Source organism: Haliaeetus albicilla, chromosome 19 (genome assembly GCF_947461875.1).
Source record: "Haliaeetus albicilla chromosome 19, bHalAlb1.1, whole genome shotgun sequence".
Classification (NCBI taxonomy): Eukaryota; Metazoa; Chordata; class Aves; order Accipitriformes; family Accipitridae; genus Haliaeetus; species Haliaeetus albicilla.
This window is the reverse complement of record NC_091501.1, coordinates 16,649,428-16,665,338: the sequence shown is the minus strand read 5'-3', so window position 1 is coordinate 16,665,338 and position 15,911 is coordinate 16,649,428. Positions and strand designations below refer to the sequence as shown.

Here is a 15,911-nt window from a genome sequence, read left to right as displayed (position 1 = left end):
ATACATCAGAAAGGAGTTGTTCTGCTGTGACTGCAGATCAGTTCTAAAAGAAATGGTTACATTTTTATTTTCTCAACTCAGTATCTCATTTCTGTATTATGTTGCTAACTAGATGTTGAAAGTAAGAATATTTTATAGAAAACCTCAGAAAAATAAAAAGATACAAATTGTAGCTCTGAAATTATTTAAAGCTGAAACATTCAATTTAACAGACTGTTGGGTTTGGCTTTCCAGAGTATCATAAGCAGTGAAGTACCTTGACTTCTAGATTTAAAGAACTATACTGTAAAAACTCTGACTTATCATTGGGCTTTTTATATTAATAAGCACTTCAGAGTGGTTCAACATCAGCTTGCATAGATATTTAAGGAAGTAAGTTCTTATTGACTCTAGCTATTGTATTGCAAGTATCTAGTCTGTTAGAAAACTGTATTCAGTACAATGTTAGAACGTCTAGAAAAAACAGAAGTGAGAAATAAAGGTACTGGCTGAATTTGACTGAACCAAAATCATTTATGCTTAGAGCTATGTGCATGCCAAACTTTAGGCTACTTAGAGATGAGGTAATACAATACTTAATAGTTAACAGATTTTTACAGGGAAGAAACAGTATTTCTTCTGGATAAGATCATATCCTGCTACATGGTTCATTTTAAGAACTGGTTTGATAGCCAAAAGATGGATTCTTTAGAAAACAGATGTCTGAAGGATTTTCTTCCTTATTATAGCTAACAGACACAAAAGTCTTTTAGACCTCGCTGGTCTTGAAATGTTATTTTCTCTGAAGTAATTATTTCAAGACTACTAACAAAACTTTTAATAGAGGTCACATCTACTTCTGTTTCATCCTGAGGTTTCTCGCCTGAATTAAAACAACAAGATGGTGTAACATAAGTCACTTTTCCTGTTGCTTTTCTGACACTTGTTTTGGCTGTTGGCACGTCCATTCTGCCTGTGATATCCAGGCAGAAAACTACTGCTTTTGCTGCCGAGTGCTTTTCTACCCATTTAGTGTGCTACAGATTCACCAAGGAGTAAGATAAGCACCAAAAGCAATGCAAGGCAGATCGCAGGTGCATGTATAGCTGGATGAAAGGTGTAAAATAAGTTCAGCTGGATTGGGACTCCCCACTGTTTGCCTATACACTACCAAACACCTGAAATAGGCAGACATCAATGCAGCTGACAGAAGGGGGTAGGAATGCATGGCCAAGCATTCCAGGAGCTGGAACACCCTTCGTGGCAGTGGACTGCACATCCATCTTATTATAGCTGCCATGGCACTGCAGCCTAGAAGGACGACCCGCCTGCAGTGGAGCTCACGACGTGTCTTCATGGGCTCTGAGGCAGCTAACACGACTGTACAGCTGTATTAATGAACTGCGCAAAAGAGTTGATATTTACATAAACATTTTAGATTGCTTCTTATGTTAAAAGAAATGTCACAAGTAATAACGTAACATCTGTCTATATAATTTACTAAGTATCTTCTATAGAGCTTTGACTATTATGGGAGAGACTATGAAGACGACACTTATTAAGGAGGCTCTGTCAAATGGAGATGCACTTTTTTCACACTATTTTTTTTCCTACTACAAAGATGTCCTCTTCAAACGTTCAATCTTCACAGTATTGCAAATATCAAATGAAGGTCATTTCACTGGTTCAAAAAAAGAGTCAGAATGACTCACTTGAGTATTATTCCCCCTATGAAGCGCTTATACAATCAATACATGATTTTTGTTAGAAGTTAAGTGGGTCTGATTTGGTTTAATCATTTCACCATCTGTAAGCTACCACAGCTAACTGCAATACACTTACAATGCAAACCAAAACTGATTTTTCAGATTAAGTTTATTATTCACTAAGTTAAATGAAACATTTTATTTTGTAAAGTAACTTCATTCTTTTAAGAGCAATCTCTTAAAAGCTCTGAACAGAGGAAGTAAAAGGTGAAAATGCTATTAAGTGTCTACTTGCTTATGCTCAAATTCACTCTGCTCATCCCTTTCCCATAACATCAACTGTTCCCAAACATGAGGAGGGTTACAGAAGACACAAACCATAAAATCTTCATATATAATATGAAATCATACATAATCAGATCAAATTTCATTGTGGTAATTGGACCTACCACTCCTCCTTTCTATAAGCTGAAATCTTTTATTTTCAGTAATTTTGGGAAAAACACACATGACCCCTGAGAGCTTGAAGCACATGTGTTATTTTTTCAAAGTACAGAGAACAATCTGTTTTTTCTGTTAAGCTATTTCGCCATGCTGTCCAATGCAGAGAATCAAATACTTCATTTACTATCTCTATATTTAAAGGATCTTGGAGATGAAAGCTAAGATTTCAACCTTTTGTTTAAGATTAGTCACTAAAGGTTGCACAGGTGCAAATTTAAGTGTTCTCATTTACTGTTAGCCTTCTGAATGTCCTGTAGATTGGTGTAAGTAAAAGCTTCATTATGTTTGACTAAGAAGCCCACAAAACATTAAAACATGTAACATTAAAAGTGTCTAATCATTCTGCATTCCATTTTATGCTTCTGCCAGCACCATACTGGAACATGGGATATAGAAATGCCAGGAACAAGTTAAGAGGGATGACTTGCATTAGCAAGGCAAAATTCAGAAAGATTGCTTGTAATTTAACAAGTTGAATGTGCTTACTCTTCTGCAAAAATTGCACCTTCTCCTTCTTTGGTACCTGTGTCTATGTGATTTTTTAAAATTTTTTTTTTAACTTAAAATTTCTCAGCATTGCTGCCATTCATTTAGCTCCAGTGTAGCAAGAACTAACAGAGTGCAGAATAGATCAAGTGACAGCAGCCATTAGCAATAACTTCTGTACCATCAATAATGAGAAGCTTCTAAATTTTCAACTGATGAGGTTTCCATTATAGATGCCATGGAGCTGACCCAAGGGACCACATTCAGAGAGAAAACTATTCTTACTGGGTAGACAGGAGCAGACAATATTCAGTTTCTGAGAACACAAGGCTTCCAGTGATAACTTGCTTTTCTTTGTCAACACATGGATACATAAAGGATAAGGGTCCAGATTAGGTAAGTATAAATTTGATGACAGCTTAATGATGAACAAGAATTGCTCCCCACAGGTTGCCCATAGGCACAACTGTTTAATTTAGCCAGAAACTACAGTTGTGAATTTGAGACTTAGACAGCTTTAAGCCAAAGACTACCACCAGCTGAGCTGCTATTGCTATTCAGTCAGGAGGGCAGGGGAAGACAAACATGCCTGCACATAGTATTTTGTCATTGGACTTCTTTTGATGCTGCTTTTGATGCTAAAGGAAACAGTCTTTTTTTTTTTTTTCCTTCTAGCCCCTTACACTCAAGGCATCCATATTCAGAACAGAACTTAGTCTATTTTTACCACTTCAAAATTTTATCCAACATTGTTAAATTAGTAAGGGGTCTTCAATATAAGGAGAAATTACTTCAGCCAACTTACATTCTATTCTAAGGTAAACTCTTTCATTTAAATAAATCAAACTAAATATGAAAAAGAAATACTGTGTGCCACTGCTTTGTCGATCCACACTACCTTTTCACAGGTTCTGTCTGCACAAGTGCTGCATCTGTCATGGCTTTCATCCACAGCTCCATTTCCTTCCCTGTATCTGTGCAGAAATAATAGGTCCTCATGTTTGGATGAGCTGCCTGATTGGAAATGACATGGTCATTGCAATAAAAATATAAGATCCTGTAAAAGAAAAGAGGCAAATAATGTTACCGTATACTCACTCTAATGTTTACTATAATAAGATTTCTGCAAATAATATTATCAGAAAAAACATCAGAAGGAACACTTCAATGTTTGTCTGTCACTGCATTCATATTTTCAAAATAATTCCCTACAATTTTCAATCATAGCTGCTTCTTCATTAGTACGCTCAATAAAAAGCCCTTAAATTTCTTCAATCTATTAAAAACTATCTTGACTATCCATTAATGTAAATTATATTAATTATTATAAATAAGATTTTGGCATAGATTTTTGCAGTCTGAATGATACAGTAAGTTTTAATTTGTACTTACCATTGTCAATAAACGATGTGTTGCTTAGGAGGCCAAAAGAAGAGCCAAAAGGAGCTCATAAAACAACAACAACAAAAAGTCAAGAGAAAATATTTAGCAGAGTGATTTATATCATGATTAAAAACATTAGCTGTGAAACACTCCTAACAATGATTCACGTAATATTATGACTCAATTGATAATAAAACCTTATTTTTATTTATATGTAAAGATACTTTGTATCTAAAGAGCTTTAATTAGTGGGTAAGTCCAGCTGCAGATGCATCTACAATTCTAAACCAACACACAGTATTTAAGATCCATGAACTAAAAATAAAAGACTAATAATAAGTGATATTCATCCATTTTCTCTGATAGTTATGTCTACAGTTACATCAGGCTAAATACCTGAATCCTCTGCTATTGTATCATGCAAAAATCAGTCTCAGAAGCTGTTTGTCAATCCTCTTTTGCATAACTACTCAGTAAAATGAGTTCTGATCACTAGGCTATTGTGCTTTCGGACATAAAATTAAACTGAAAAATTGATTCCCTTACCTTGAAGGCATATTTCCGGTTAATATGGTCCTCAGCAGAAAGGACAGATATCTGAAAACTAGGTAGAAGAATGCTACCTAGTATTCCTTCTTCTTTCTCATCTGTGAATAAATAGTCTTTGATTAGAGAAACAAAGTGTTTTGACACATAATACTTGTATTCAGACACTTCAGTGAAACTCTGTATTTAACAACACAAGACCACTACCAAGAAGTTTACCTCGGAAAAAAATGCATCAGAGAATCAGAAAGCCCGACTGATTTGTTGTGCAGGTGCCTGTACAGAGTCTCAGAAGGGTGCAGACCACAAGAGCAATTGTGCAGCCCCCCTCTGCCAACACACGCCACGGGACGTGTACCGCACAAGTGTGTGCCCCCCAAAACCTGCTAAGCACCGTGAAATCTCGGCCACCTGAAAACGGCCACCTTTGACTTTTTCCCAAGATGGACAAGCATAACCTGCCCCCCCGCCCCCGAGTGTGCTAGTTTGCAAAAGTTGAAGCACGTGAGCTACTTTATGGAATCTGCCTTATGCAAAACACCACGAGTGGATATGCCTAGAGCTTTCTGGGATCAGTGCTCACCTGCATATGAGTTCAAAACTGAAAAGCAGATGGAAGTCAAGCCTCTAATTCAGTGACAAGAACAATACTTGCTATCTATTGCCTGCTCAGTAAAAATTGCAAATACCTATGAGAGCAGAAGTATTTTAAAATACTGCTTCTGATTGTCGGCCTCAGAGAAAATTTGCACGTTCTTCTTATGATATTGGGCATATCAAGCTACAAGTTTTTATAATTCCCATGAAGAGTTTACACTCAGTTACATTCTATTTGTAAGAATTCATGTTTCAGATAATTTGTAAAAAACAAACTCTCCCCCCAAACAAACACCCTTTTTCCAGAACCTTGTTTTACATAAAATTTTAGAACAATACATTGTAATAATAAGTTGACATTTTAATTGGGAACCACAACCAGCTCTTTAATCCAATTATACTTTAATAAAGGAATAATTGGATGCAATTCACAAAGTCAATCTTAATTCTATTTCAGATACAGAACTTCTATTTACAACCCGTATCTTAGGACACTGTCCCCCATAACACTTCCTTTAGTTGAAGATACTGCCCACAACAAATGACTATGTATCTATGAAATTAAGATGAAAACATAGATATTCCAAAGTTTCAAGCATGGAAAATTAATAGCTACAATTAAAATACATGTCAACAGCACAAAAGAACTCCCTCTCATACACGGATTTACAAATCTTTTCCCGGTTCTCATTTACTCACTAAATTCTGAAAAGCCACAACTCTCATTTAAGTTATTCATATGGGGAAAGCTCTGCTGAGCCATTTTAGTATTACATGACATGTTAGATGTAAAAATTATGCTTTCTTGGATAGTAATTTAATTGGAGAACTGACCATAAAATTATTCTGATTAAAAGGTAGAAAAGAAATGAAGGGAGTGGATTTACTTTCAGGTAGTCAACTGTATTCATAAGTAAGCCTGAATCCATCCCACCTTCTCCTCTCAATTATTTACTCCTTGCTAGCCCCACACATGAAAAAAATCTGCCTTTTTTTCCCTGTCCCAGAACGCATAGCAAATGTTGGGGTTCACTTTATTTGGACTGCTGTTTTTGGGAAAAATTCCCTTCTTCTGCTAGATTACACTTTGACTTATTACTAAGTCACACCCACTAGTGCCATATAGAAGCATTAAGCATTTTTCTTCCACTGAACAGCTGCATGTCTGGAGGACTTTAGTCTCTGTTAAAGACATACTGCTACATTCCATTTCTAGATTTTAAAAATGTGTTTCCAATCAGACTAGCTTTTATCTACACATTACACTGTACCATACCCATCTTTACTTGTATGCTGTGTATGAATAATACAAGAGAAAAATAGCAGATCTTCTGTCTAGCTCTAAGATCTTTTATTTGTTGCAACAATAACCTTCCAATATGAAAGCAGGCAGTCTTTTATCCCTCCGTGAAACAGAAAACCAGTATTCTCTAAGCTCCAAAAAAATACAATGAAATAATTTTTCTTTTCATCTATAAATTAGATTTAAGCTGCTAACATTGTAACACAACTGTAAAAGTTCAGTAAGATTTGCTAACAAAACCAAAAAAACACCCCCCAAAACCCCAACAACCACAATCGCACAAACAGAAACACTGTTTGCGATCTGGGAATAAGTGCATGGCTCCCCCCTTCCCATTTTTTCAATATCTGAGACAGAATTAACAAAAATGTAAAAGCACATGTTTTAGAGCGCAAGTTTTTTATATTTTAGTAGTCATTTCTAATACCTTTAAGACTATCACTATACATGTTTAATTACAGTTTATCTGCTTTAACTGCTTTCTGTTAAGTGAGTGATAGCTAAAAGCTAAGTTTATCATGTAAACAGTTTAGACTATTCTGCTTGTATTTCAGCTTATTTGGCACACTAACATGTAGAAATGAAAAAGTAAGATTATAGAGCTGTTTCGATTTATTTTATTTGTTGTTGGTTTTGCTTATTGCTTTTTGTTTTATTTTGAGATACTTCATGTGCAGTGCTTTAAGTCAATTTAATTTGTTCTTAAGGCAGCTATAAAGCAGCATTGTCTTTAGACCCTTTGGAAGGCAGAGCCTGAAGACTTGTTTAAAAAAGAAAACCCTATAAAAGCACAGAGTATATAATGACCACTTAATTAAATGCAGTGTAACTGTATCACAATCAATGTCTCCATGACTGAAATTATAGCCTAATTTTGACTCAGCAGTGGTTTACCCAACATCTATACTTCTTGGGGTAAAGAAACAAAGCCTAATGATTATATTTCAATAATTCAGAATTTGTTAACTAAAACAGTTAAACAGTTACAGAGCTTTTATGTTTCATGACCTGATTTGTCTTGATTAGATTAGAACCATGCTGCACGTTAACAGAACAGCATTTTAAAGTCATCAGTCACTGCTCTCAGCATCACCAGCATCAACATCGCTTCTACCAGTTCTAAAGTCTCATCCTAAACTGAAACCCTTTCTTATCCTTCATCTGTAGTTAAGGCTGTAGATGGCCTTAACTGTTTATCTTCCTCTATTTTGCCATGCTTTACAATGTTCTTTGCTCATAGCCTCCTTTAAACTATTACGGCTGTACACCTTATTTCAGGATTGAATACATTTCCATATGCACAAATCCCATTTGCTTATCCCCTCAGGAGCACTACATTTAATAATCTGTAATGGTGAAGGAATCAGTTTTCTAACATACATATCTCCAGACTAGAATTATAAGCAGCTAATTTTTCCCATGTAAAATAAGTCTGATGTAGCTACATAAGGGTACTAACAGATTTCTTTGTTCCAAATACAGCAGAGACTTCTACTGATATGGAATTAGACAACATTTCACTTTATAAGTATTCATGAACACTGATTAGATTCCCAAAATGCATATATATTCTCTTTATCATTCCAAAGGCAGAGTTTCAGCTCCCCTGCACTATCCCTTTCCTATCCCCATTTCAGTTACTTAGTTTGCATGCAAAATCAGATTTAACCTGGCATATCTAGTTCCTAGCAACAGAAATAGTGAGAAAACTACGATACAGAATTTAATAAAAGAGGTGGCTGTGAATGGGTTTGCCCTTTGAGCATACCTGACGAGCAGGAAGCAATTATGTGAAATTGGTAATTAAGAAAGAAAAAAAAAAAAAAAAAAAAAGAAGATAAAAGTAGCAGGCCTGTATATTGACAGCTATACAACTACTTTAATCCATTAAATTAAGTAGCAGCTTCTTCTTTCTTACATTTGAGTCGTGTGTCAAAATGTATCTGCTTCCAGTAAAACTAGCAAACAAAGCTCTCCTGAGTGGAACTTACCTCTGTAATAGAAGAGACACAGATCTGAGAGCACAAACCACCGTTTCTTCCACAACTTCATTCCAGTGCTATCCTGTATTAATCAAAGTGATCAAGTAAGAACTTTCAAACTGTTAACAGCAATAGTTCATAAAGTAAACCAAGTTATACATAACTGTGGTATGTGCTAGTAGTTCCTTTTCTTGGCTAAGATATTTTTAGTATCTTTGACTTCTCATCACCTACTTGACACTGCAAACAAAGATCATAGCCCAGGAAGCCTAAAGTTAACATGATTCAAGAACAGGAGCTGATTATTTTAGCATGCTAGAGTCTACATTCTACAGTTAACCAAAAAAATGTATACTTTTTTTTTAAAAAGGAAAAGAGCAAGGTAGTAATTGGGGTACATCATCCTTTGTTTTCTGAAGAAACTCTCTGCTGAGCTTCATCTTCTACTACCACTCATATCTAGAGGAAATTTCTTTCCCAAATAAAGTTTATTCATAAAGCAATTTCATTTTCTTTTATGCTTATAACCAATTTACACTGCACAACTCGGAATGAAAGACTGCCACCGCTACTGCAGTGTAAATAAGCCAGAGCATTGCAGCACGCACATCCTAGTAGAATCAGATTTAATAAATATGTTAATCTGTTCCAAGAAGAAAACTACATGTGAATTATCAATATTCCTGTAGGAAATAGGTTTTGTGACAACCAAGAAGAGGGATTCTATAATGAAAAACTGTGGGGTGGGGTGGATTTGTTTTTGGGGTTCTTTGGGGGGTTTTTTTGAGAAAATTCAGCATAATTTTTAGCATCATACTTCAAGCTCTGCTCTTTTTGGGGTGAGGAAAGTAAGCTGAAGGTGGGAGAAGAAAGGGTGAAGCAAGCATTAGCTAGGAAATATTATTCAGAAAAAGTTAAAAACATCCTTTTGCTACAAACATTTTCATAAATAGAATAACTAAACACTTTATAGCACCTTCCTTCTGAGGACCTCAAAGTGGTTTAACAACCACTAATGAAGTCTGGAAGCACTGCCCATAGCAGTCAGCTCCTATTTCCCAGCTGGAAAGGCAGACACGAGGAGGGGAGGCTGCCTTCCTCACCTCACTGACAAGGTCACTGACTCTGTAGTCGATTAGGATGCTGAACCCCTGGCCCAGAGGACACTGGCCATAAAAATCAACCGTACGCTGTGAAAATACCCAAACTTCTTCAGTATAAAGGATTATCACAAACCCTCAGACGGACTTTCTGAAGAGGCTGTTATGCAACGTCACATTTATCCCATCACTCAAAAACACCAGCAGGTTTCTATGCAGCCACGTGTAAAAATTCTGCCAGCAATTAGACAAGCTAGGAATGATCTTTTGGCCTTCTTCAGACATAGCAGAGGCACACACAAAATGACTGTGTGCTTCTCATATTTTAAATTCTTTCCTATTTTAAAGTACATCCTTTCTGTATCAGTGGATTAACTAATTATTGTTTCCTCTTTATTGTGATTATGTCATAATACGGTAACAGTATGTTCACAGTAAACACCTTCCAAAAAAAGAGTTGACTCCAGACTTAAAAATTAGTAGAAAAATGACAGAATGTCATGGTTTAACCCCAGCCAGCAACTAAGCACCACGCAGCCGCTCACTCACTCCCCCCTCGCCCAGCGGGATGGGGGAGAAAAATCAGGAAAAGAAGTAAAACTCGTGGGTTGAGAGAAGAACGATTTAATAGAACAGAAGAAACTAATAATGATAAAGATAACACTAATAAAATGACAGCAGCAATAATAAAAGGATTTGAATATACAAATGATGCACAGTGCAATTGCTCACCACCCGCCGATCGACGCCCAGTTAGTCCCCGAGAGGCGATCCCCCCCGCCCCCACCCTGCCCAGTTCCTATACTAGATGGGATGTCCCATGGTATGGAATACACCGTTGGCCAGTTTGGGTCAGCTGTCCTGGCTGTGTCCTCTGCCAACTTGTGCTCCTCCAGCCTTCTCACTGGTTGGGCAGGAGAAGCTGAAAACTCCTTGACTCAGTCTAAACACTACTTAGCAACAGCTGAAAACATCAGTGTGTTATCAACATTCTTCGCATACTGAACCCAAAACATAGCACTATATCAGCTAGTAGAAAGACAATTAACTCTATCCCAGCTGAAACCAGGACACAGAACAGCATTACACGCAATGAGACAGCACACCCCGAGTCAAACAAAACTTGCTGTTCTCTGTGATTACACAAACATGTTAAGAAAGTTATCTTACTATTAAAAAGAAACCTGCACAAGCTTTCACTGTAAATTTCTGAAGATAGCATCTGTTGGTAAAGCTCTTGACTAAATTGCCTTTCAATTACTACTACAACATGGAAACATACAGCAATGCCTTTTCTTACAAAAAACAATCAAACATCACAGCATTTAAATCATTTTACACATGAACCCTGTCCAATGGTATGCATTTTGACAGTGAGGTAGATTGAAAACTGGTTGAACTACCAGGCCCAGAGGGTGGTGATCAGTGGCACCAGAGGCAGCCAGTTGCTAGTGGTCTATCCCAGGGGTTGATACTGTGGCCAAGACTATTTAATATCTTTGTTAATGACCTGCACACTGGGACAGAATGAGTCCTCAGCAAGTTTGCAGGTAATACAAACTATAAAGGAGTTGCTGATACACCAGACCGTTGTGCTGTCATTCAGAGGGACCTCAACAGGAAGAATCTCATCAAGTTCAACAAAGGGCAATGCTCAGTCCTCCATCTAGAGAGGAACAACCCCATGCACCAGTACACACCAGAGCTGATCAACTAAAAAGGAGCTCTGTGGAGAAGGACCTGGGGGGTCCTGGTGGACAACAACTGATCATGAGCCAGCAATGGACCCTCATGGCAGAGGTGGCCAAGAGCATCCTGGACTGCATTAGCAGGGTTGCCAACAGATGGAGGGAGGACATCCTTCTTCTCAACTCAGCACTACTGGGGTCTAGCTGGAGTGCTGGGTTCAGTGCTGGGCTCACTGGTACAAGAGAAACATGAACATACTGGAGTGAATCCAGCAAAGGGCCACAGAGATGGTTAAGGGATTGAAGCACCTTTCATGTGAAGAAAGGCTGAGAGAGCTGGGACTGCTCAGTCTGGAGAAAGGGCAGCTTGGGGGCATCTTACCAACATGTATAAATACCTGATGGAAGAGTGTAAAGAAGACAGAGCCAAACTCTTCCCAGTGGTGCCCAGTGACATGACAAGAGGCAATGGGCACAAATTAAGAAACATGAAATTCCACCTGAGCAGAGGTAAACTTTTTCGTGTGAGAGTGATCAAACACTGGCACAGTTGGTTGCCCAGAGAGGTTGTGGTGCAGTCTCCATCTGTGAGGATATTCAAAACCTGGCTGGACACAGTCCTGGACAACCTGCTCTAGCTGAGCCTGCTTGAGCAGGGGAGGTTGTGCTAGATGATCAAGAGGACCCTTCCAACCATCATAATTCTGTGATCTTAAAGTATAGCTACTGTTTCTTCATTAGTAAAATAATGTAATTGTACACTAAAATGGACTTGGTAATATGAACATAGAGTATAATTTTTCAGAAAGCAACATCTTTGTACTACTTTATGTGTTGAATATCCATGGTTTGATGTAAAACAAGAGACATAAATCAGCTATAATCTTTAGAGCATTCCAGTAAGTTAGTTCAGGTACATAACCATATCTTTTCATACATGTAAAACTCACTACAAAGGACTTCAGAATGAAAAGCCAGATCATCATGAATCTAACTTATTCAGAACTGGGCAGCAAAGACAAACTAACAGATACTTATGAGCACAACCACCTGTGCTATAATCCAGACTTCATATGTCAATCAAATTAACTGATTGTCTCATTTAATTAAAAAATCCAGAAAATGTTACTTTAGGAAAAGAGTGAATTTTTTTTCAAGCTAAAAAGTTTAATAGCCCCAAAACAAAGCAAAAAAATCTGTCACCTTTGTGACAACTTTTCACTCTCAACACTGAATGAGAGCAGAGGCCACAAGAGTATCTAAACATAGAAAAATCTACTAAACAGATACTTCTAGACTTTTTATCTGATAGTAATTTTTAAAAACTGACTCATCAACAGCATCCAGAAAGCTCTGTGGGTCATACCAGTCTATCAGAGTAGCAACAGTAAATGAATGTAGATTCAAAACTACATGTACACATTTGCCTCAGCTGAGTTTAAATGGCAAGTTGTTACAGGGTTCTTGGTGGATTTATAAAATATATTCCTAATATGGCCTAATCAGTTTTGTTGTTCAATTTTTTGACCAAATTACTCTACTCTGATTTCCTGCAGAGCAAGAAAGTGCAAGTGGTCTGGTATGGCAGAATAGCAAATCTACAACAGGGTAGGTACAGTGTCACTAAATACTAAAGAGCACATACTTCAGATTAGTTTACATTCGATAGGAAAAACTAAAATGATCTCTGGTTTTAAGATAATTATCTTTGAGTTAAGAAAACAGGCATTCCTCTCTTTTTGCATGTGAAAAAATTGCGTGACTTCCAATTTGTTATTGAAAATACCTACTTACTCTTTAAAAAAAACATTAAGAGATACAGTCTACCAAAAGAAACTTCAGAATTTAAAAAACCAGTATGTTGGGCTTAGTATCCTTGTCCCATCACCTCAGCATGCCTGAAATTAATTCAGCTATTTACTAAAAACATCTGCCTAGATTTTTCAAGCCCTTTGTGTATTTTAGACAGAAATATAATATATCAATGTTCTGCACTTGTCTGATGCCCTTATTCATTTGTATCAGAATGTTATCCAATAAATAGCTAATTAATTAAAATACCATGTGTCAGTTCGTCACAGTTTATAGTTTCACTCTGATATTGCTATTATTGTAGTTTATGCCAATGATTGGTTTTTGTACATTATATACTTTACCAAAAAAAAAAAAAAAAAAAAAAAGGTGAAGAGGGGAAGAGTACCTGTTTGTAGAGCCAGCCACGTCTGACAACTGGTGCATTAGGATTTCTCTTTATTGAATTTGATCTCTTTCCAAAATTATGAACCTTCTTTGAAGATCGTGATGTCTAAATTGAATCGAACAGGTTAAAGAAAACATGACATCAATATCTGTTGAAAAATCGTAACACATTTTCTTTTCTTTAAGATCTTTTTCTTGCACATGTTCCTCCGGGGCACTGCAGAATACAAACTGTATTGTTTTTTTAGATAAATAATTATTATGATGGTTCTGCTGGCTTCAGCATTTCTTTCTTTTCCTCTGCAGAAAATTTAAAGACAAATCCCAAGACAAGTAGGTAAAGCTTTTTTTTTTTTTTTAAACAAGAAAAACCAACAAAATACATATCTGACCTTCTTATAAGGTAGGTAGCCTACCAAGCTGTAGAAAGAGAAGTAAAACTAACAGAACTATTATAAATTATGAAAAATTCCATCACTTGGGCAAGAAAATGCTACTCTTTCCTGCTTCCAACACTGGCCTAATATATGCAAACATGTTCAGATTTCAACAAGATATAACTCCCCCTTTTCTAACATACACTAAATTTTTTTAATTCTTTCTTCCCTCTCAAGAACCATTTGCTCTGTGATCCCTTGGCTGGTTTGAATATTCATTATTTTACCTGCTTGCACTAAGGCCTACTTTGAAACATTTGCCCTAAAACTCCAGTGCTTACTTATATCTGCTGTTGCTTATACTTTTTACAACCTTACAGCTACACCATGATCACAGATGATGAAGAGAAGTAAGATAAATAAGCCATTTTAGATTTTAGCCTTCTACTCGAGTAACCAAGAGAAATAGGAAAAGGCATAAAGAAACGTGCAGTGCTTTGCCAATTCACACTTCATTCTTTTCCGCCTACATTTAGAAAGTTTGTTCTGCAACTGAGCTGAACGTTCGTGTTTTACATTCTGTAAGAACTGGTGCCTCAGAGAGCATGCAATGTGATACAGCAAAAGTATCCCACTCTGCAAAGGAAGTAAAGTTCAAATAAGTTTAAGCTGTGTTCATGGCTCTGCTCCAAATCCACCATTTGAACTGAGACAATATAATCCTGTGCTTCAGCTTCCCCATCTCTACTACTGAAATGAATCATAAGGTTATGCAAAGTTCCTAAAGGAGGAAGGCTAATCAAACACTCGGTTTTCGCTGCAGATTAGGGTATGGGGTTTTTCTATGGAAATTCTCTCAACACACATCACAGAACTCGGTTGGGTTTTATACACGCTTCAGAGAGAATTCCACAGTAGGTTAAAAATCATAAACTGAAAACTGCAATTTAAAATGATGTGCAGCTTTTGTCAACAATGCCATTAACTGAAGAATATAACATAGCTTAGCCAAAAAAGCGTAATATTACAAAAACTACGTGTGTTTGCCTTAAGCCTACAACACAATGAAACAATGTAGTTTTGTATTTCTTTTTTGAAAGAATCAGGAGGGAATATAAAAACAATCAGAGTGCTTTTAATTTCCCTTGGAGATACAGAAATTTGACTCAACTCTGTTTGGAAACCTAATTAAAAGTAAAAGTCTTTCACATTTTCATCTGAACAATTCTACCAGTACAAAATGGACAAAGGTTTGTAAGAAGCCAAGAGACTTATGACATCCAGCTGTAAAAAAAGGGAATATACAGAGAACCTATATAACAAACCAGAGCACATTATAAAGTTAGCTACATCTATCTCATTTAACCTGTATGGCTACTATATTGGCATATCACACCAGAACTGTGCCAAGATTTTAATCAGAAATAATTTATAACACTCATAGCTGCTTTAATATTAGGTATTAAAGGTTCAAAACCTCTCAAGAGTGTTCCAGACTTCCTATGCTTATAAAATGGCTAATGCATTAAGGATGCTTCTGAAAACAAAACCAACCACAAGTACTACTAATGCCAAGTCTACCAACAAATTCAGATAATTTAGATAGGCATCTCTTAGGTAGGTCTGATAATAAACCATATTGACTCCATTTTCACTGAGCTCACAGCTAAGTTTTAATGAGTTACATCTTACCAACTGTGAATACAAACTTCCTTTAATTAAACACAGCATCACAAGTGCTTTCTAATTTTAGTTAATACAGAGAACACTTCAGATGACTCGTGATTATTTTACCACACACTGCATAAAGAGAATAACTGTTCACAACAAATTTTGAGCCTTAAGACAATGAGTATTTTAGGATATTGAAATATCATAGGTGTATACATAAACTCAAACTTTTTAGATCACCTCCGGCTCTTGTTATGTCTGGGATCCCTGGCCATCCCATATTCTCTCACACACATGCCTAATATATCTCAAACTGGGGAAACAGGAAGAAAGGAAAAAAATAAAATCGAAGGGTTCAACTATTTACCCCACAGCCCTAAAAATACAGGG

At 36.6% G+C, this 15,911-nt stretch overlaps 1 protein-coding gene across 19 annotated transcripts in view; it reads right to left on the bottom strand.

Annotated features, from left to right (window-relative positions):
* PLEKHA5 (pleckstrin homology domain containing A5) overlaps nucleotides 1–15,911 on the bottom strand; it is a 176,270-nt gene that overhangs the window by 52,952 nt on the left and 107,407 nt on the right. For 18 of the 19 annotated variants that reach the window (XR_011328894.1, XM_069807845.1, XM_069807846.1 and 15 more), the window contains 4 exons: nucleotides 13,475–13,579; nucleotides 8,496–8,568; nucleotides 4,605–4,705; nucleotides 3,574–3,689 (listed from right to left, as the gene is read on the bottom strand). Coding sequence is in view for 18 of the 19 variants with exons in the window: in XM_069807845.1 (XP_069663946.1) it covers nucleotides 3,574–3,689; nucleotides 4,605–4,705; nucleotides 8,496–8,568; nucleotides 13,475–13,579 (395 nt within the window). In the remaining variant the exon portion in view is untranslated. Of the gene's footprint in view, nucleotides 1–3,573; nucleotides 3,690–4,067; nucleotides 4,316–4,604; nucleotides 4,706–8,495; nucleotides 8,569–13,474; nucleotides 13,580–15,911 lie in introns of those variants that run through there. The other variant, XM_069807844.1, reaches the window with a different exon arrangement.